The sequence below is a fragment of the Parambassis ranga genome, chromosome 8 (genome assembly GCF_900634625.1).
Source record: "Parambassis ranga chromosome 8, fParRan2.1, whole genome shotgun sequence".
Lineage (NCBI taxonomy): Eukaryota > Metazoa > Chordata > Actinopteri > Ambassidae > Parambassis > Parambassis ranga.
Genome location: NC_041029.1, coordinates 4,921,781 through 4,944,423, shown reverse-complemented (window position 1 = coordinate 4,944,423; position 22,643 = coordinate 4,921,781). Strand labels below are relative to the sequence as shown.

The 22,643-nt window shown below is 44.1% G+C and overlaps 4 protein-coding genes across 6 annotated transcripts in view; 2 read left to right on the top strand and 2 right to left on the bottom strand.

The window, feature by feature from the left end:
* Positions 1-248: 248 nt before the first annotated feature.
* LOC114440501 (uncharacterized) lies at positions 249-2,995 on the bottom strand. Of its 2 annotated transcripts, none has more exons than XM_028412971.1 (4): positions 2,832-2,995; positions 1,652-2,334; positions 1,452-1,562; positions 249-1,243 (listed from the first exon to the last, which is right to left on the bottom strand). In XM_028412971.1, exons 2-4 carry the CDS (start codon positions 2,288-2,290, stop codon positions 284-286), a joined length of 1,710 nt encoding a protein of 569 aa, XP_028268772.1. In that variant the 5' UTR covers positions 2,291-2,334; positions 2,832-2,995; the 3' UTR covers positions 249-283. The 2 variants fall into 2 exon arrangements, with proteins under 2 accessions (XP_028268772.1, XP_028268773.1); XM_028412972.1 differs by having other exon boundaries at positions 1,652-2,312.
* Positions 2,996-3,029: 34 nt separating this feature from the next.
* On the top strand, positions 3,030-5,868 carry LOC114439539 (RNA-binding protein with serine-rich domain 1-like). The gene is made up of 7 exons (XM_028411557.1): positions 3,030-3,091; positions 3,838-3,984; positions 4,074-4,259; positions 4,354-4,459; positions 4,596-4,749; positions 5,210-5,351; positions 5,454-5,868. Coding segments are annotated over exons 1-7 (843 nt in total). The 5' UTR covers positions 3,030-3,089; the 3' UTR covers positions 5,560-5,868.
* Positions 5,869-6,134: 266 nt separating this feature from the next.
* On the top strand, positions 6,135-17,068 carry LOC114439538 (arf-GAP with dual PH domain-containing protein 1-like). Its single transcript, XM_028411556.1, has 11 exons — positions 6,135-6,450; positions 9,317-9,447; positions 10,040-10,131; positions 11,262-11,344; positions 13,626-13,738; positions 13,849-13,995; positions 14,197-14,280; positions 14,416-14,478; positions 14,581-14,652; positions 14,743-14,971; positions 15,051-17,068. Exons 1-11 carry the CDS (start codon positions 6,315-6,317, stop codon positions 15,077-15,079), a joined length of 1,179 nt encoding a protein of 392 aa, XP_028267357.1. The 5' UTR covers positions 6,135-6,314; the 3' UTR covers positions 15,080-17,068.
* Positions 17,069-17,129: 61 nt separating this feature from the next.
* Positions 17,130-22,643, bottom strand: part of LOC114439540 (ras-related protein Rab-26-like) — a 72,166-nt gene continuing 66,652 nt past the window's right edge. For both annotated transcript variants that reach the window (XM_028411560.1, XM_028411558.1), the window contains exons 6-9: positions 19,779-19,844; positions 19,311-19,367; positions 17,685-17,761; positions 17,130-17,607 (exon numbers count right to left, since the gene is read on the bottom strand). In XM_028411560.1, coding sequence (XP_028267361.1) covers positions 17,508-17,607; positions 17,685-17,761; positions 19,311-19,367; positions 19,779-19,844 — 300 coding nt within the window. In that variant the 3' untranslated portion in view covers positions 17,130-17,507. The remainder of the gene's footprint in view (positions 17,608-17,684; positions 17,762-19,310; positions 19,368-19,778; positions 19,845-22,643) is intronic.

Here is a 22,643-nt window from a genome sequence, read left to right as displayed (position 1 = left end):
TTTTTTTTAATTGGTTATCATAGAAGTATCAACAGTCCTAAATATACAAGAATAATCAATACAAAATCAAATGTTGCCTACGATGCAGACAAATCAATGCAACATTACTAATTATATTATATTAATATAACATATTGATGTTTGTTTCATTCGAAAATTAACTTTGGAAATAAATAAAAAAAGCTACAATATTTGCTATTTATGAAAATGTTTGTTAAATAACAATAGCACAAACTTGTTTTAAGCCCTTAAGGTCCCCAAACACTGTGAAATCTGCAGTCTCCTAGGGTCCTTCCACTTTAATAGAATTGATCGGTTGATCCTGTGATGAGCGGTTGGAGTTCATCCCTGCCTGACTGGACACACTGCAGTCCTGGAAGTTTCCTGCTGAACAGCTGCTTGGGAAATCAGATGTTTTACTCTCAGGTGCTCGGAAAGTCTGAGGATGTGACTGGCTGTATGTGGGGACATAGGACTGTGTGTAGGGTGGGATGAGCGTTTGACCGGTTTGCTGCTGTGGATATGCAGCTGCGTATGATTGTGTTTGAGGGGGAGTGTGAGTGAGAGGAAGGCTCTCAGAACTGCTACATTGTGAAAATCCATTAATGCTTGTAGGGCTCAGCCCTGGCAGTTTAAAGGTTTCTATATTTTCTAAACTTTCTAAAGAGTTGTAGCTGGGCTGTGCTTGGCTGCACTGAGTGTACGTGCCTTGACTGAAACTGAAGGTATCTTGGCCAAAGGAGGTAGAGGCAGAAGCTGCTGGTAAAGCAGAGGGTGATGGAGTTTTGTTATGGTGCTGTGGAACACGGCTACAATTTACCATTTTGGAGGCAAGGGTCTGTAGAGTGCTCAGAATCTGCTTCTGAATCTGTGTCTGCTGTGCCTGTTCCCTCTCCAAACGGCACTGCTGCTCCACCAGCATCTTCACTGCCAGGCCCAACCCGCGCACCTCAGAGCCCAGGGTCTGAATCTGATCCTGCAAACCACCTCGTCCTCCAGAGTCCTGGACTCCCTGCTGCGGGCTCGGATTGCCATCACTACGGGAGGGCCCCTGGCCTCCAGGGTTCTGTAGACGAATGACAGTAGCCCCAGGTGCTGAGGATGTTTGTGGTGCTGGAGGCCGATTAAGAGGACGAATCCCAACACGAAGAGAAGGGTGAACAGTACGGAGAGATAGTCCTGGTCTCTGAGTAAGGACCCGTCTGGGAGTGTTGGAACTTCCAGGCTGACTTTCCATAACAGTCTGTGTAACAAAGAAAAATGTTTCTTATGCTCAACCATAAAAATGCAGTAAAAACAACATTACTATTTACCTCTACACCTGATAAAACAGCAATCATTGGATAACATTTAGCACACAAACAAATAAAGGTACGGCTGTAAAAACAGGAATACAGTGAGTACACAACTGCCATTTTTTTTCTTCCATTTGGGGTCTGCTATATTCTCACCTTGTCAGTGGTCAGATCATAGGTTTCTTGAGGCTGTGGGATAGCGCTCCTCAAATCAGCACTTTGGACAGTGGATGGATCTCTCCTCAACAATGTCATCGGGTGTAATGACTGTTTGAAAAAACAATGTATTAAAGTTAAGACTCAAATGCAATAAATTGCATGCTTATGATTGTTAGACGTGAACTCCGTGTAAGTACCTTCAATCTGTGTGATAAAGCTTTATCCAAAAGTCTCTTTCGAGCTGCCAGCATTATACTGGAGGCTGGAAAAGGTGCAATTTTCTTTCGCATTAAAGCTCCAGAAGCTGTCAGTGGGGAGGACACAGCACTTGTCTCTGTCCTTGTTACAGTGGACTGGGGAGCTCTCTGTTGGTTATGCTGTGCAAGGGATGTGACGCTGACAATCCGAATGCTGTTTTCTTCCTTATTTCCCTGCTTTTCCCGCTCCGCCCTGCTGCCTCCACTTGTCTCCAAACAACTGGATGAATTTGCATTTGTGTCTGAATTTGTGGAAACCTGCTTGGCTGCTGCTGCTGCTGCAAAGTTAGCATGGTGAGCTGCCTCCTGAAGTAGGTTTTGTAAATGAATATTATTCCAGCTCTCTTGTATACCACCGGTTCGAACCTGCACTTGTGTTGGTGGTGTGATGCTTCCAGCCTCCACCGGTCGGACTCTCCCTGGCGGTCTCCCCTGGAACTCCCGCAGGAACAGGTAAATGGCCTGAGCTGACACCTTGATGTTCTCCAGCTCCAGCACAGCTTTGATCTTACGGAAACTTAGACCAGCTTTGCGCAGCTCCACCACTTTTTTCTTGGCAGCTTCATCCAGCCGGCCCATGGTCTCTCATTCCAAAGTAAACCTGTGAGTTCAGGTGTTAATTTCTAAATCATTAAACAGAAAAAAAGCTTGAATTTACATTTATATAACATACATGTGTATGCCTGCTTACATGTTGCTGCTGTGGGCATTTTCTAGTAACATCTCTCTATGGCACTATAGTGCCATTATCAAAAACACTCATTCTAAAATTTTATATCACTTAGTGAGTTAAGTTTATAAAATGTTGCTGTGAATCAGAGAGCTGTATTTGTGTTGTAAACACTGTAGTTGATTGAGTTAACGTCTAAATAGATATTAGGACTAACTTAGAATAAGTTATTTCTCTTGTTACATGTCTTTACTGGTTACATTGGTAATGAAGCGAGATTATTATACTACTCATTATGAGCATATTTTAATCCAGGATTTGCTAAACATATGTTTACTGCACTGGCAGTTGCTGTTCAGTAACTCGGTGTTACATGCTTAACTAACTAAATAACAGATAGATGTGCTAGCTATAAGCTAGCACTAAACCGTTATAAAGTAATGCACTCACCTTGACCACTAGAGGGAAGCTCGATTTCTGTTAACTCTGTGGTTAAATCGTATCGCAGACTACGATGAAACATTTAGTCTTTGCATAGCTACGATGCAGCCATAATCACACAAACACATATTTTCGTCTACAACGTAAAATAAACAAATCAGCTGTAACTGCTACTCGGGTAGCTACGTAACTTCCGCCCTCGTCATCACCGAGCGACGTTCTCTCAGACCGCGAGAGGAAAGAGTGGATTCGACTCGTCGACAAAAAATGTAAGTTTAGGTTTTTATTCGAACACGAAGAGGGTAGTTTCAACTCATGTTGCATTTTTATAACATACAGAAATTCTGCTATATTTTTTATTCGTGTATAGGCTTTACGTAGAGAACGTAATTCGGTGAATAGAAGCGCCGTAGCTACCGTCTCCTTGTGTTTTTTGAAGCGTCTGTCGATCAAAATTCAATGGCGGCGGATGTCGTTAGCAGGGTTTGCGGTAAAGTTTGATTTTAGTGTAACAGAAGTAATATTAAAACGTAATCGCCCTTTCAATTCGAAAAACATTACAACCCAATTTATATACTAGCAGTACAAATAAAAAATAGCCCTTTCTCCAAAAGGAACTTCTTTCCCACTCTGTATATACCAAACAGTGTAACTGTAGGCTTTCATTTAAGCTGGAAGATGTTCCAGTCCTTTGTTACCATAGTCCCACCGCTTTTGAAACAGATTGTTGATATCCGTTTTAAATAAGCACATAAAAATGCTAGCCTTTTGTAATTAAAACATTCGACAAATAATGTCTGAACTATTTTCAGTTACTCTAAGTGTTAATATTATTTGTACGTAACTGACAATATATTCAATTTGTAATAGTAACCAGTATTGTGACAGTGCTGTGTTTTGTGTTAATGAGCGTTATTTATACTCTATTTATCCATTTTCTTTAAAAAAAAAGTCCTGATATCATTCTTTTAATATAAATGTGGGGGTTATGGACTGATTGTCATACTGACCTCAGGGCACCATCACCCACAAAGCGGAAGGAGGAGGAAAAAACAAAAGACAGAGTGAAGGAAAAGACTGGCACCAAGGAAGGAGACAAGGAGAGAGGACGAGAGAAGGCAAGGAAGCGCCGCAGTGCTTCCACTGGCAGCAGCAGCAGCAGGTTTGCTTAATTCTCCTTATGGATTTTATGTCGGTGATAAAATCTGTCTGAAATGTGCAAACATATGTTTTTGTTTTGTTGATGACCAGGTCCAGATCCAGCTCTACTTCAAGCAGCAGCTCTGATTCCAGCTCAGGTTCTTCAAGTGGATCCAGCTCATCGGGTTCCAGTCGCTCTGGTTCCTCTAGCTCACGGTCCTCCTCCTCCTCCAGCTCGTCGGGCTCTCCCAGCCCCAGCCGCAGACGCCATGACAACCGCCGCCGCTCTCGCTCTACGTATGACCTTTCATCTAACACCAGCTGCACAGTATTTGTCTCATATTATCACTTGTTTGGGTGAAGTTATTCAGTGTTTTGTTTATCAAATCAGGTCCAAAACAGAGAAGAGGGGGGATGATAAGGATCGAAGGAAAAGAAGCCCGACCCCGAAACCAACTAAAATTCACTTAGGACGGCTGACCAGGAATGTAACCAAGGTAAGGTAGATGTTTCAAGTAATTTAAGAAATTAAATGACAAATGTCTTACTTTTGTTATCAGCTTTTTGTGTGTGTCATAGATGATTGAAACTTGCTAAAGCACTTCTGGTAATATATTGCTTTGTTTTTCACAGGAACACATTCAAGAAATATTTTCTAATTATGGGAAAATCAAAATGGTTGATATGCCGATGGAGAGGTTCCACCCACACCTGCCCAAGGGCCGTGCTTATGTGGAGTATGAGACCCCTGAAGAGGCTCAAAAGGCTCTGAAACACATGGATGGAGGTAGGCAAGCACTGAATTTTACCAAACATGTATTTTAACGTTTTTTCCCTAAAGGCAATATTCCAAGGAACTGCTTTATAAAACCTTACAATAAGCCAACAAAGGACGTACAGTGTGTGCAGGGATATTTCTGCTGTAGGGCTCTTGTTTTAGTAGATTACTATCGCACTGCTTCTCCTTTGAGCTCTCCCTGAGAGAAAGAGATAAGTCAGATCAGTACAGCTAGAACAAAAATACGGGGATCAGCTGAAATGAGCCAGCCTCTCCTCTATGGCTGTGGTGTTGTTGGCAAAGAAATGCATTTCCTTGTGTTGAACAACAGGGGGCGTAGACTGGATATTTTAGTACACAATCAACAGGGCTGTCTCCATTGCCTTTTGCCGTCTTCATAATTTGGCATGAAGTTACAAACCTGTGTCAGAAATCAATGCTGATTAACTGTGTTGACTGATATAAATAGGTCAGATTGACGGACAGGAAATCACTGCAGCTGCCGTGCTGCCTCAGCGAGTCCGTCCTCCGCCTCGCAGACTGTCTCCCCCCCGCAGAATGCCCCCACCTCCACCTATGTGGCGTCGCAGTCCACCACGTATGAGGAGAAGGTAATATTAATGATAACCAAGAAACTATTTTCATTTTTCAGACCTGTGTGTATCTTATTTCTGCTGTTCCACCATAACGTCGTTTGTGTTGTTGTTGTTCAGGTCCCGCTCCCCAAGGAGACGGTCCCCTCCACGCCGCCGCTCTCGCTCCAGATCCCCCGGTCGCAGGCGTCACCGCTCTCGCTCCAGCTCCAACTCCTCCAGATAGACGGATTTCCTGCCTGTAGACACCATGTGAACCATCCACGCTCTGCCGACAGATCAGCTACAGTTGTTTCTTTCTCAGACTGCGTGGACCTGAAATAACATCGTCTGTGTTGTTGCCAGTCTTTATGTGGAGCGTCAAAACCACCATCTTTTTTTTTTGTGCTGAGTTGGTCTGCTGAGTGTTCATGTTGCTGCGGGCTGAGATGGAACTCTGTGATCTACTGATGTTTTGTTTAATTGTGACTTCTTTTTACCCTGTATTGAATTTTTAGACATTTTGAGAAATAAAAACCAGAAACATCAAGATTAAGCCACGTCCCTCAGTTCTTGGTCGACTGTGATGGTTCAATAGAGTTGTTGATGAACTGATATGAGTGATTGACCAAAGTGTGATCACTGAAAGTTATCTTTGAATCCATTGATGGTTCTATCTGTGCGTGAGGACTCGCTTTGCCTCCACAGGCAGAGATGAGCAGGGCACTGAGGTAGTAAGAAGGGGCGGGGGGTGAGCAGGGGTGTGTTCACGGGCAGTCCTGGGCGCGTTTCTTTCCTCCATGATGACCACTGGAGGTCTCACTCCAGCAGACTCACGTCTCTCGGTGTAGTTGCTAAGTGGTTTTCTGCACGACAGTGGCAATGCTTCTATCTCCAGGCACTCTGCGTGTAAGATGAGAGCTCTCTCTCTCTCCGTTTGAGGTTTAGGCGCGTAACAGAGCGCACTTAACTCAACGCAGCGCGTCCGCAATCTTGCCCTCGATGTTTGAGAGGTTTCAGCCGCTGAGAAGCACAATCAGCTGTGCCATGGCTTCAGACCAGGAAAGGAACAGGCAGCGCATCAGAGAGCTTCTGAACAAACCTGGGAATGGAACCTGTGCCGACTGCGGAGCAGCAGGTAGGCTGGAGGAAGGGGGACAGGACAGGACACCATGTGTCATCTGCTTTTTTTGTTTTTACAGTTTTACTCAACAGAGTTTCCTCTTTAGAGATAATTAACCGAAAACAGAGTGATTGCCGAGGCTAGACTAGTTAATATAAAGATAATCTTCACAGAATAGAGCAAGAAATCTGTTGAAGTGCCAATGACTCCATTTAAACCAGTTTAAACTCATTTATTTTTGTATGTAGTCCGAGGTTTACAAACATCCTGTGGTTGATTGCCTTCAGCATGCACACTAATGGTCACACCTAGTTCACACTTACCACATCTGCACTTCAATGATAGCGGATAGAGCGCATCACTTTGCACATTTTGCGTAAATATATCAAAGATAATGAACACACGCATACAACAATACTCAAAAAAGACAAAACACACATGCTGCAGGCAGGTCAGGGGACAACAGGAATGTTTCCAGGGGACCCGGGCAACAAGGTGAGGAATAATAAGACTGGACTGTTAAAAGTAACCTACAACAAAAAGAAAAACTACATTTTAGCGAACTTCTAACCCTCAAACTGCCTTTGGCAACAAGCCTGCCACCACTTCTGTATTTTTTGTTTCATCACCTGCTTTTGTTGTATTTGTAGCACGTGCTGTCAATGTCTTGATGTCTTCTTGACTGAAGGACAGGCAGAGACACACACACAGGCAGAGACACACACACAGGCAGAGACACATACACAGGCAGAGACACACAGGCAGAGACAGACACAGGCAGAGACAGACACAGGCAGAGACAGACACAGGCAGAGACACACAGGCAGAGACACATACACGGGCAGAGACACACAGGCAGAGACAGACACAGGCAGAGACACACAGGCAGAGACACATACACAGGCAGAGACACATACACAGGCAGAGACACACACAGAGGCAGACACACACAGGCAGAGACACGCACAGGCAGAGACACGCACAGGCAGAGACACACACAGGCAGAGACAGACTCAGGCAGAGACACACAGGCAGAGACACACAGGCAGAGACACACACAGGCAGAGACAGACACAGGCAGAGACAGACACAGGCAGAGGCAGAGACAGACACAGGCAGAGACGCACAGGCAGAGACGCACAGGCAGACACACACACAGGCAGAGACAGACACAGGCAGAGACAGACACAGGCAGAGACACATACACAGGCAGAGACACATACACAGGCAGAGACACACACAGAGGCAGAGACAGACACAGGCAGAGACACACAGGCAGAGACACATACACAGGCAGAGACACATACACAGGCAGAGACACACACAGAGGCAGACACACACAGGCAGAGACACGCACAGGCAGAGACACACACAGGCAGAGACAGACTCAGGCAGAGACAGACATAGGCAGAGGCAGAGACAGACACAGGCAGAGACGCACAGGCAGAGACACACAGGCAGAGACGCACAGGCAGAGACGCACAGGCAGACACACACACAGGCAGAGACAGACACAGGCAGAGACACACAGGCAGAGACAGACACAGGCAGAGACACACAGGCAGAGACACACAGGCAGAGACACACACAGGCAGAGACACACACACAGGCAGAGACAGACACAGGCAGAGACACACAGGCAGAGACGCACAGGCAGACACACACACAGGCAGAGACAGACACGGGCAGAGACACATACACAGGCAGAGACACATACACAGGCAGAGGCACGCACACAGGCAGAGACACACACACACACAGGCAGAGACACACACACAGGCAGAGACACACACACAGGCAGAGACACACACACACACAGGCAGAGACACACACACAGGCAGAGACAGACACAGGCAGACACACACAGGCAGAGACACACACAGAGGCAGACACACACAGGCAGAGACAGACACAGGCAGAGACGCACACAGGCAGAGACAGACACAGGCAGAGACACACACAGGCAGACACACACAGGCAGAGACACACACAGAGGCAGACACAGACACAGGCAGACACAGACACAGGCAGAGACAGACACAGGCAGAGACAGACACAGGCAGAGACGCACAGGCAGAGACACACACACAGGCAGAAACACACACAGGCAGAGACGCACACACAGGCAGAAACACACAGGCAGAGACCGACACAGGCAGAGACACACACAGGCAGAGACAGACACAGGCAGAGACACACAGGCAGACACACACAGGCAGAGACACACACACAGGCAGAGACACACACACAGGCAGAGACGCACACACAGGCAGAAACACACAGGCAGAGACAGACACTGGCAAAGACGCACACAGGCAGAGACACACACAGGCAGGGACGCACACAGGCAGACACACACAGGCGGAGACACACAGGCAGAGACACAGGTAGAGACACACAGGCAGAGACGCACACAGGCAGACGCACACAGGCAGACACACACAGGCAGACACACACAGGCAGGGTTAGAGGAAGGAAGGTTTTTGTGCTCATGCTGTGTTTACGAGGTGTTGCCTCTGACTCTTTTCTTCAATAACCAGCTGTAATCTCACCTCACACAGATCAAACTGATGATTCTGATTCTTGTTTAGCTTCATGTCGGCTTCTGTACACACTTGTGCTTTTGCTGCATATGTGTGTGCATGTGGTTTTGTCTCGGCACATTGGTGAGCTTGCTGCACTGGTGACCTGTTTCCTGTCTGCAAGTATAGTGAGAACACATGTGCACTAAAGTCTACATACAGACCAGGGGTGTATTTGTGAAGCAGTGACCAGACCCCCTCAATGTGACACTCCTGTCTCCAATAGTATTTCTGCTCCTTCATCATGGTCTGTTACAGAGGATTTCTGCTCATCCATATCTTTCTATGCTGCCTTGCAGACCCTGAATGGGCCTCCTACACTTTGGGTGTGTTTGTGTGCCACAGCTGTTCAGCCCTCCATAGAAACATTGCCCAGATCAGCAAGGTCAAATCTCTCCTGCTGGATCCCTGGAGCCCCTCTGAGCTGGAGGTGAGAAGCACTCCTCTGCTGTGAATGCATGTTTTATTGTTATTATTATTAATATTATTTTTATTTATTCATACAACTCCTAAACCAAACAGAAAGCCTGTTTTGTAAGAGTAAATCGGCCATTGATTAAAACTTGGCTCTGCTCTGAGCATTGCTCTCTGCCTCCTGCTCTGCTCGCTGCATCCCTGCTTGGAAGAATAAGACAAGTCATCAGTATCAATTCAGCGTGGCCTGAAAGGCATGAGCCAGCAGCTGGCACACACAACCAGCATCTTTGTGTGTGTGTGTTTGTTGGGACGTTGGAGGTGTGTGTGTGTACTCAATATATATATATATATATATGCCTATATCCACAAGAGAGTGAACTAATGGGATGAAAATAGATCTGTGTGAGTATATCTATGTACAGTATATGACTAATTTGAGTAAATAAATAGAAACAGCAGTCTTATTGTATAAACAAAAATACTGCAGCAGTCATTAGTGCGAGTGTGTGTGAGTTTCCAGCTTGCTCATCACCCACCTTCCTCCACAGTGAGCGCTCATAGATGCCATTTACAAACATCAGCTGTATTTTTCCTGATCATTGCAGTTCATGGACTCAGTGGGTAACGATGCTGCCAAAGCCAAATATGAACAGAAGGTCCCTGCCTTCTACTACTGTCCCACATACAAGGACTGCACGTAAGTCTCTACCAACCTCACCTCTCTCTGAGGGTAACATGGATGCAGGTGGTCTGAACTACACCTGGGTTGTAAATTGATGGCGCCTGATGACATGAGTCTGAAACAAAGCTGCTGTAAAGGATTATGAACCCTTATTGCATAAATGTGACCCAAAAGAAAACACCAGCTGATTTTCACACAAGTCCTGAAAGTGGTTAACAGAGAACACAATCAAATGAAACAGAAATATTTTACTGAATGGGCGAATGCTCCTCCAAGTCACTGGGGACAAGAGTTATTGGAAACCTGATGTGATGATGTTTTGGGTCATATTTATGCAGAAATATAAAACATTCTACAGCGTTCACACACTTTCATGTAGCTCTGCATGCTCCGTTGACACGTTGACAATATTTCATATTGTATATAGATGCATTATATCTTTAACCCATCCCTTCAGCTGCTCACATAAAGCTTCTTATGATGGAGAGTAACTGTAGCAGTCAGGATTAAAGCCACCCAACCAACCCTAAAACCTACATTCTATGTGATAATGGGAGGAAATGACCTGATGCTTATCTCAATTGATAAAGACGTAATTAACTTGTGATCTGTGTAAAAAACTTTGGCGAGGATGCCTCAGTGTCTGCATCTCTTTTTTATATATATAAACATAACTGCAAGCCTGCTTCCTTTCGGCCACTGTGTGTTTAAGAAGTGAAATAATACCAAGGCGTCTATGGGACAGCAGTCGATGCTCCTTCGTTATTTGCTTGAATGACATGCAGAAACCCTCCACTGATAAAAATGCCCGCTTCCTGCAGGAAGCTACAGTTGAGTAGGAGGGATTCTTTTTAACTGTTCCACTATAAAAATAGCAATATACAAAGGAAGAAGAATTAGAATCACTGAAGTGAGTTAAAAGACTTTAAAAGTAACAGAAGCTGTGAAGGGATCCGATCAGATCTGTGCTGGGAGCTACCTGCAGACATGTTGATAAAGTCAGATAAGAATCCATAATGAAGTAGATGCAGTAATAATAATTGTGAGAAGAGCCCAGAAGCTCAGCATGTACTGTATGTAAGTTCATGATTTGTTTACAGTAAGTTAGCTGAAGCGTGACGTAAACATCCAGCGCTGTTCTGCAGGCTCCTGCGGGATCAGTGGATTCGAGCCAAGTACGAGAGGAAGGAGTTTGTGTGTGTGGAGAGGCAGGAGCCCTACTCAGCAGGTAAGGAGAGCGCCGCTGTTACCTCTCACCTCAATTCTCACATACAGTTCAATGTGGGGACAGTTACAGTGTCATCAATATGTAATCACTACCCAGAAGGCAACGCTGCTCGTTTACATTCCACTGCCCTGTCAGCCAGTCACTGTGTGTTTGATGAACGGGGTGTCAGCGTGGCTCGTGCTGCAGACGGTGATGGCTGATGATGAAGGGAAGAGAGGAGTTTCCCTCATGTAGAAGGACACTCAGGTGGAGAGCAGGGATGAGTGCGAATCCATTCCGACCACTGTGGACTGGTGGTGAACCAGTGCTCCTCCTCGTGTCAGTTTCACTGAAGCAGGAGTACTCGTCTTTGCATACTAGGAAACAGAGGCATCGCCTTGCCTGTGGGCCTGAATCCTTTGGCTCCTTGAGTGCTGGAGACCCCGGGATCATCCTTTACTTGCGTGCTGTCCTCGTGGACATCTTTGGTTGATGATAAGCCACAGTGGATGGCTGAGTCCTGATGGTTGACTCTGTGATCATTTGGTTGTTTGCTTTCGTTTTTGCTGCAGTGTGAGAGCGAGTGTGTGTCTGACTCGGCTGCAGAGGGCAATTAGCAGCAACCTAGCTAATCAACACGCTGGGCTGTTATGACCTTTTGAAGGTTCATGAACAGTTAAATAAGTAAGACTCTCATTACATCCTGTGTAACGGCAGCATCTCTCTAGTTTAGCCACCTCTAAAGGGGAAACAGGAAGCTGTCCAGCATGTCTGTAATATGTTTTGCTGATAGACGGCCAGCTGGCGATCATCTCATTCTATCAGTTTGCCAACGTCTGCGCTGGGAACAGGAAGCTGTCCAAAAAACTGAAGACTGTTAGAAACTGATAAAAAGACATTGAACATTATTGGGTGGTACTGTCTCTTTAAATTCACAGTATAGTGATGCCGTTCACAGAAGGAAACAGATTGTGATGTCTAAAATCAGCATAGTTCCCTTTTAACTGCTGGGTTATCTTGAGCAACCATCACTGCATGTGAAACACAGTGTGTGTGTGTGTGTGTGTGTGTGTACTAATATACAGTGTACAATGATCCTTTATATGATCAAAAATGTGCTTCCTTTAAAAGCTTTAAAACAACAGTGCAGACTTACATGGTGCCACACAGATGGGATCCAGAATCGAAATCTCAGTTTCAGGTAGAGAAAACAAACCGCTGCTGTCAGAGTCTCATGACTGTCAAAGTGTCCCTTGTCCCACGCTGTGCAGAGGTTTAGAGCATGTGGCTGTGCCACAGAGGAAGAATGCCCTCCTTTGTTTACAGGCATTCTATATGACATTGTTTATACATTTCTGGCCCAGAGCGGCCTCACAGTGACCTGAGCAGGACCTGCAGAGGAGACGTTGTGCTCCAGAACTGTGAACCCTTGCGGCCCTGTCATTGCAGTGAATGGGTCATCTTCAGACCGCCGGTCCTCCCAGTGGTGGAGCAGGACATTCTTCTGACTCATGAATTATTGATGAAGCTCTTCCAGCTCTTGCTCTAGCTGTCTCTGGCCTAAATCGTGAATCATACTGGGTGTGTTTTCCTGAGAACGCAGCAGCAACACATGGGTGCTGTTTTACTTTCTAGGGAAATGGTGCGTAATGCTTAGTCAGTGCTTCTGATGCAGAACTAAGTGAAAAAGAAGTCAAAAGTCAAAGTCAGCTTTATTGTCAAATCCTTGACTTATATTTTGGTTCTTACACTGAAGGCTGAGTGACTCTTTGATATGTGTAGAGATGTTGGCCCACACATTTCTGTATGTGCCTGAACAGTGTATGCAGCACTGACTGTGCATTTTTTCCTGTTATTATTTACTTTATTATTTAAAATCATTAGAAGATTAGGACAAGAAGTTGTTGTTGTGATGTTTAGGCCTGCGGATGAAGCTGAATTATTTATGTTCAGTAAAAGCTAAATTGTGAGAGCACCCTCCCTGCTGAGGTTCTCAGAACAGTGACCACATGTGACCACAAAAGCACCGGCATCACTATGATGCAGTGTTTTTGGTTGCTTTGACTCGTGTTGTTTATTACACTGAAAGAGTCAACATTAAGATGATAACACTGATACTAAGGTTTTGAGTATTTATAGCTTAAACTCCTCTCATCAGCCTTATTCCACTGTGACTTTAAACACTTTTCTGATGCTGAAATAGTGGTGTTTGTTTGTCACCATTTCAGTCTACTAATTGTACTCAGGCACCAAAGGTCACCAGGGTGATGCTAACGTCTGGGTCGACTCTCCTCCCTGGCAGGCTACAGAGAAGGGTTTCTATGGAAACGAGGCAGAGACAACGGACAGTACCTCAGCAGAAAGTTCATCCTGTCCGAACGAGAGGGCGTCCTCAAGTATTTCAACAAGCATGATGTGAGTGCTATGTGAGTTTTTTTTTAGTTTTTATGTGCATTCCTTTATAAACGTATCCAGTTAATGAATAAATCATTGACTAAGAACAAACACCTTGATCCCCTCTGCAGGCCAGAGAACCCAAAGCGATAATGAAGATGAACAGCGTGAACGCCACCTTCCAGCCGACTAAAATCGGCACCTCCCACGGCCTGCAGATCACCTATTTGAAGGACAACAGCACCAGAAATATCTTTGTTTACCACGAGGACGGGAAGGTGAGGTGGAGCATGTGGTGAGCTGTGAGTGCAGAGGGAAGGTGTGGGTCTCCCTCTAGAGGAGATGATTTGTAATTACAAGTTGGTTTGGGACAAATCGAACCCGTTCAATCATAAATCATCAATCATAATGGTTGATATCCTCTGTGGATGGTAAGCTTTTATTCCCAATGAAATTTATTGCTCTGTACTTCCCTGAAGGAAATTGTCGACTGGTTCAATGCCATCAGAGCAGCAAGATTTCACTACCTGCAGGTGGCTTTTCCCGGGGCTTCTAACTCGGAGGTGATTATTTCAGTCAGTATGAATGCATGAGGTGTGAGGGAGATCTGTCTCATTTTTGTCATCTACACCTCAGTTCAATGCAGAGGTCAAAGGTCAGTGGACAGTGTTGTTCAATGAATGTCTTCTTTCATCTAGTTGTTGCCAAAGCTAACCAGGAACTACATAAAGGAGGGTTACATGGAGAAAACGGGTCCAAAGGTGATTTTCCTTTGTTATCAAATGGTTATATTTATATGACAACATAACACAAGTAAAACTCATAATGTGATGAACTGACTCTCATCTGTTTGTGTCCGACAGCACACAGAGGGCTTCAAGAAGAGGTGGTTTACGATGGACGACAGGAGGCTCATGTACTTCAAAGATCCTCTGGTTAGTATAAGAAATATTGTAATTACACACTGTGGCCAGCAGATGCTGCTCCACTCATAATCTAGAGTAAAATCTGGTGTCTCCTGGCAGGATGCCTACGCCCGAGGCGAGGTGTTCATCGGCAGTAAAGAAAACAGCTACACTGTGTTACCCGGCCTTCCTCCCAACATCCAGGGCCAACATTGGCAGTTTGGAATCACCATAGTGACGCCGGACAGGAAGTTCCTTTTTGCATGCGAGACTGAGGAGGATCAGAAAAACTGGATCGCTGCATTTCAGACGGTTATTAAGAGACCGATGCTGCCACAGGAGTATGCAGGTGAGACAAGAAGAAAGTCCTGAAAGATGTTTTATCTCACTCTGTGGGTCTGATGTTTGTTTTTTAATCCTCTCTGCAGTGGAGGCATATTTTAAGCATAAACCTTGAGTGTCTGAGTGAACCGCTGGAGCAGGAAGAGCTGCGTGAAGAAGGCAAAACATCTCATGAGGGAAGGGTGAGAAGATCTGAACAGTCACCACTTGCAAAAACTACTTCCTGTTTACTCTGCCCACCACCCTCCTCAGCCTCACTCACAGTATGTGCCACATGTTGGGTCGTCACTCCTCAGCTCATGAATGTTAGCCTAACTCACTCACCTGTTATGTGACTTACATCATTGAAGGAGGACAGCCATGACAGTCGTGTGTGTGTGTGTGTGTGTGTGTGTGCCTTTGGTGTAGGAGGAGAACTGCTGCTGCTCACATGTGAAGAGGTTTCAGTGTGTAGTAATGTGTTATACATACATGGGTGCACAGTATAGACAGTATGTATGAGTACACCTATTTAATTTTCAGTGTATTTATTTTTTTAACCAATTTTTCTATGTGCAGCTTTTAATGTGCGGGCCGTGCACTGCAGAGACAATGATTTATTTTAGACATATTTAAGCAGCTTAAAGGGACACTTCCTGTGGACTTGCAGCATTGTTAATTTATTTAGACTGCAATTCACACCAAAATAATCTGGATGCATAAATGTAAATACTTCTGGAGTCCCTCTAATGTAGCCCTGGCTTGCATTATTTTCATTTATTTAAAAAAACTAATACTAAAACTGAGCCAGTTTGGCAAACACGTCCACGCTATGAATTATTTGTCCAGCAGAGGGCGACATATGAACGCTTTTCCCTTTAAAATCACCAAACCAGTCACTATAGGCTGAATTAAAAGAATGGACTTTAGTGACATGGTGCACCTGCCCTGACTTAACGTCAACAACTACAGTTGCATGCTGTAGACTCAGTGTGGAGCATATCGACTGTTTCTGTAAGTGAATCTAAAATATGGTCGCAATTAAAAGTGTAAACGTAACATTACCTTCTGTATATATTTTTTTATTGTCGTTGCCTTTCACTTACATGAAAGAAGTTGAACATTTAAAGGTAGTAAAACTTTTAAACATCAAGATTGTAAAACATGAGTTATATGGTTTCTGTGGAGAAGATGGAGTCTAAGACGGCATATAAAAAGAAGTTTCCATTTAAATACTGTCAGCTTAAACATACTGTTCAAACTGCTTCTGAGGAAAAAAACATGGCACTATTATTATACCCCATTTATACATTAATGAAAAAAAACAGAATGTGCTAAGAAGAACAGCCTACTACAGTGTGCATGGACTTCAGATGTTTGATATAGAGTACTTTAGGTAACCACAGCTCTGATGGGCTCAGCCATGCTCTTATCTAAAATGTTCTAACCTTCTCATTTGAAACTTTTTACATGCAGGAAAAAAACGGTATTTACATCGAGTTTGTCCAAACTCCATCGTATACAGATTACATACACTGTTTTTAAATAAAGTCAGCAGAGGGTCATTATTATAGAAAAGGATTAAGGCCACTTTTTTTAAAGAATTTCAACTTTAAACTGAGAATATTGACTTTTTCCTCCAAATTCATAGTTTAAAGTTGATTAAAGGCTGTTTTTAAATCTGCAATTCTTTCTTTTCTAAATTTAGACAAGCTTGTGACATCTCTCAGAATGCATGTATTCATTCTTTCAGCATTTTTGACCAAGTATTAAGAACTTTCTCAGAAAAAAAATTCATTGTGACCCTAAACCTCTTCTGTAAAGTAGAGCTCTCTGCTGGCTTTATACTCTTCTGTACTTTTGTATCTAAAATCCAAATCTATTTGCTTTTTTCGTTGTGGTGAAACAATACATAATCCCAAATAATCCACAGCTTTATTCATGGAAATCTATGCTGGTGAGCTAAAGTGGCTCTAGCGAGCCTGTTGAATCACGGACATGAACACTGAAACATGGACAGAGGACACGTCACTACACATCTACAGCAGTACGTCAACATTCACCCACGCTGCCACCGACATTTTCATCATTAGATGTGGAAATTAAAAAAAAATGTTTTACAAAATGTCTTGTCTGTGCAAAAAGAGCATGAATTCCTGGGCGTGATTAAATCCCTTCAAATTAATATCAGCATGTTGTTACGGGTTCAAAAGGCTAATCATGCAGCTCCGGTTATGGATTAAAACTTCCATTAACAGTGTAATAACTGAGGCGTGCTCTGCTCTCTTTGTCTTTTGCAAATCATAACCTTGGGCTACATTCACAGCTACAGAAGGAGGTGGGTGAGGGAAAGCAGGACGCACACGGTGGAGGAGAGCAGAGAGGGGGCCGCAGGACAACAAGCTCTACACAAAGCTCAAAGTACCTCGCTGGAGCCGACTCCTCGTCTCTGATCAGGCCACATATGAACACATTCTGTATGAAGATGGTGATCTCTCTCTCTCTCTCTCACACACACAGACACACACACACACACACACACTGTACAGAGTAACAGCAGGCTTTTAAGACCTGCAGCAGCCAGCGCCCTTCATCTCCTTGTTAACGTACTCCTGGAGCTTAAACTTCTCGCTGGGATCTTTCATGGATCTGTGCTTCAGCTCTCTGAGACAAAGGGAGATAATAACGTATCACTCAAAGCTAAACAAAGCTTTTCTGACACCTGCAGGGAGAATACTCACTTGGCCACAGCAGTGAACGCCAGCTCTACATTGAGACCTGACCTTCCGCTGGTCTCCATGAAGGGAACGCCAAATTCCTGCAGAGACAAAGAGTTTTTAAAAAAGGAAGAAATGATTACGCAGCATTAGAGCTGTTTACTTTTAGAAAATCCAATTCTGAGGGGATTATTACTTTGTCTCTCAGCAGCTTCCTCTGCAGGGGAAATCTGTCTCAACAAACAGATGACTGACATGTCATTTTCCTCCACAGGTTGAGACTAAAGTGGCACTTGATCGCTCCTGCTTGAGGAGACCTCCTCTTGGCCATTTCTCATGTTTTACATGCCATGTTGAGGAGCAGTGCAAGTGATGGGAGTATTTATATCAGTCATCACCACAGTAGACCAAGAGTACTCCTTATGTCACATTCCCACATTTGATGTTCTCGAGGAACCAGACAGCCCTGAGCAGAGGGCCCCAGACCCAAGCGGCAACCTTCGGGGTATAGACTTGAAGCATCAAGCAAGTGTCAAAACTTGTAGTTCACGCCACAACCGCCAGGGGCTGGCTCCAGAAGCGAGTCATTTCCCATAGACTCCCATGTAAAAATGGACAACTTCACACAGCCTGGTACAAAAAACCATTTAGTGTCAATTGTACAGGGCGTGAATTTGTTTTTATAACTCACTTGAATTATATTCGGACTTAAATCTACACATAATTAGCATCCCCTAGAGGATGCCACGAGGGACACGCCTTCTCCAAATCCCCAAAACACATGTGAACTGGTTGGGCGAACCCTCCATGAACCCTCCAGCCCCCTGCAGAGATTATAGAGCTGGTCCAGTGTTTCACGCCCAGGAAGAAAATCACATTGTTCCTCCTGGATCTGAGGTTCGACTATAGGCCGAATCCTCCTATCCAGTACCCTGGCACAGACTTCCCCGGGGAGTCCAAGAAGTGTGATCCCCACGTAGTTGGAGCACACGTTCCGATCCCCCATCTTGAAAAGAGGGACCACCACCCCAGTCGGCCAGTCAAGAGGCACAGCCCACAACACAAGACTTAAGTTACCCAGAGCAGATCTCATCCACCCCTGGTGCCTTGCCGCCGGGGAGCTTTATTATTACCTCGGCAACTTGAGCCAGGGAGATAAAGGAGTCCACCACTGAGCCCCCATCTCTGCTTCCTCAACGGAAGGCGAGTTGGTGGGATTAAGGAGATCCTCAAAGTATCCCCTCTATTGTCCAACAACATCCCTAGTCAAGGTCAACAGCTCCCCCCCTCCACTGTAAACAGCCTCAACCAAAGACTATATAACTCAGAAGCTTAGTGGATAAAGATGCATGAAGCGACATATCTGGTCCGCAGGGTGTCTGGCCTTTTTGGTGTTATCTCTTTTTGCTTAAAGACACGAGCAAAAAGAAATCACAGATAAAAAGCAAGACTGAAAATTAAAACTGATCTCTAGATAATCACAACCTTCTGTAATATTTATAATCCTCTCATCTGCCGTAAAAAGCCAATCAGTCATACAAATCCCTTTGAAACATTACAGACAGAAAAAAAACAACTGCTGCCTTCACAGGTCACACAGTCCTTGTGTCTGTAAAACAGTTACAAAACAAAGTGGTGAAAGATCTTTACCTTTGCAAGCCTCTCTCCATCCTCCCTCTTCACCACCCTGTCATGAGTGGCATCGGCCTGGTGAGACAGAACAAAGGGGCATCAGCTCACACACTGTCCTGATCTGACGGCGGTCAAGGCTGGCTGTTAGGACGCTGATTAAAGGCTGATACAGAGTGTGGAGAGGGACTGTTGAGTCTTGGTCAGGGACTATTTTTAGCTGTGGATGAATACACATATTTGGTGTGGTTTCCTCTGAACAGGACTGAGTGGAAATAAAGAATGTAGTAAAAGAACAAAACGTCCACTGCTAGCTTGTAGCATGAAATTTTGGAGTTTTGCACACATGCCTAATTAATAGTTTATTGTAGAGAGAAGGATCCATTAGAGGCAGTTCCCCTTCCTTTAAAGTAAAACATTCCTCTCAGTGTAAATAAAAAGATAACAACTTTAATGTCTCCCATATATTGATGGATGTCAGTGCCTTGCCTTGTTTCCAAGCAGCATGAGGACCACATCCTGTTGGGCGTATTCATGGATCTCGGTCAGCCATGCCTGGTAAACACAGACAGAGGAGAAAGAAACCAGAGCTGTTGTACAAGCAGAAGACATTAATGAGAGTCTCACAATGAACAACCTGAGATAAGAGACGGGGAGAAATGTCACAAACATATAAAAAGGATTAAAAAAAAAACAGACAACCTTGTCTGGGATTTGACAAGGACGAGCCCGCGCATTAAATCTAATAGGATGAATAAAGAGGAGCAGGAAATGGAGAGTGACAAGGGCTCTTAGATGATGAATATGGGTGAAGGATGCAAAACTTTGCAGACAGAAAAAAAAATAATGCAAGGACAAAGAGATAAAGGAACCATAAAAACAGGAGAGGAAAATTAACTGTGAAAACAGCAGCTTAATCAACACTGTGCTGTTTTAACTACAGTGAGCTCTCAGGAGAGACGGGGCGCCCTGCAGAGGAACAAACTTCTGACTGTACGAGCAGCTGAACCATCCATTCACCGCTAACGAGCACCTAATTAGCTCAGACGAACACCTGCAAAACCTTCCTGCTGAAATCACGTCCCCCGTCTCAGCACAAAGCCTAATTGTACCCGCAGTGAATTACTCCACGTTGGACTTCTGATTGGCTGCTGATCAATCCGCCTTTTCTTCAGTCGTGCAGCTGCAGAGCTGCTTCCTGTCTGACGGCGATTCAATTCTGATGGTGACCATGGGGTCACCTTCGGGAAAAGGTCACGCTGAATATGGAAGGAGGTGGGCTGCTGCTTTGCAGTGTGGAGACATTATTAATGATTGCAGGTATGTACATGTTTTCTTTTGTATGATATCATAAGAAATACTGAAATAAGAACTTATGTTTTATTTACATACAGAGATGAAGTCATGAAACAGGATTTGACTCTGATTCTGAGATTAAATACACTGATGCTCTGAGAATCCTGACTTTGTCTCAGAGATCTGAGATTAAAATCTAGAAACAATAAATCACAGATTTCAGAGAGAGAAAAAAAATCTGAACTATGACTCCATAACTCCCATAATTCTTTGAATCAGTCAGTTGTTCTGACTTTTTCCCCCTCAGAAATCCGGGATTTGTTTGTTGTTTTAGATTATCCAAAAACTAGGACTGCAATCATAATCTTAATTTTTTCTCCCACATTTCCAAAAAAGTCATGATTTTACAGATTTAAATTGTAGGTCAGAGTCAATGTTATGTTACAGTGGCCCTAATGCTATCTTTAAATCTGGAATCATCAGCTTCTCTTAATTTTCAGCTCTGTGTCATACTCACATGCATGACCGAGCTCACATGTGCACATAAATAAAACATCAGCATTTCACTCTGCTACGAACCAACTGCTAACTTAAACTCACTTTAAGCAGGTTACCGCACAAGAGAAAACACTCCAGCTCCATATTTCATTTATTAGTATGTAATTTAGTATCATGTAATTTGAGTATGTACTTTAAGCTGCTTACATATGTAATGAATCAAGAAGGAAAAGCACTCAAGAGTCCAGGTTTTGAGTCCCCTGTCAGCACTGGTGTTTGCTGCTATTATCAACTGATAACAGCCGTTCAATGGGCTGATATCCTTTGGACGACCTGAGTAATAGCACCTAAGTGCAGTTTGTTGTGCTGCCTTTAAATCAATTCTGATTCGCTGGTGTTTGGATGTGCCTAATGAGGTCAGGAAGTGGTGAAAGCAGAGAGTGGTACAGAGGGTCTTTAATCAGGCAGTGAGCCTGCAGAACGAGGGACATGAGAACACGTCTGTTATTAAGGTGAAGTTCAGTTTTAGGTCAGTTTATTCTTTGATTGATCCCCATTGACAACCAGTGGAGAAACCTGCTCAGTACCCAAAGTATTTAGAGTATCAAGACTCATCAGAAACATTTTGATTACCTTAGACACACGACCGACAAGAGTACAGTACTATGATTTTACAGGGGGTGAAATGTTGCCGACACTTCCTCCATGCTTCCATGGATGATGGGCCTGTTCTTTAAAGCATCTTCCACGCCTCATTCTAACATAACAACAAATTCCTGTGCAGCCAGCTGCTGCAAATCTCCAGCCACAACGAGAAGCTGCAACCTCTCCTCCCACAACAAAGCCAGCCTCTGCAGGATAAAATCTGACAGCTTCCCTCAGACTGACTCTCTCCATATGCTGTGATTACCGCTGATGAGCCATAGCCTGTAACTAGATCATTTGGCTGTTTATAGCACATCGGCCTCAAGGGTCATTTTGCAGATATAATCATTGATTCCAGATGATGCCACTTGTCACTTCCATCCAAGAGACTTAAAGCCTCCCGCTGTGTCTTCATCACAGGAGAGATGATGAGTGCAACTAAATGGATCAATGCATTAAATTAGTACACATTACCATTTAATGAGGGCCAAACTAGGTTCAAGTGAATTCATTTATACAAGCCAAGGGAGGTTTTGATGATTAATTCATACAGAAATCCTGGAATTTTTTTTCCTTTGCAAGTTTTATGAAACAGTGCAGCGAGAGGAGCTTTGAACTGACCAGCAAATGATGACAAATAATTCAGGACCTTTACAGCACATCCCTTCCACAACATGATGGAGTGTTGCAGGGTATGAAAATGAATCGGCTGAGAAGCAAAAGCAAAAGGCTGTGTACAAATACATCAGCAGTACCTGCAGAAATCAACTGCAAAGATTTATTTCAGATTTATTTCAACCTGCTGCCTTTGGAACTTCACTTCCATTTGAGATAATCTGAAATATAAGGAGTCACAGAAAACAGTGCATAACCAGGGACTTATTAAAGGTAAACACAGCGCTCCAAAGAGCTTTA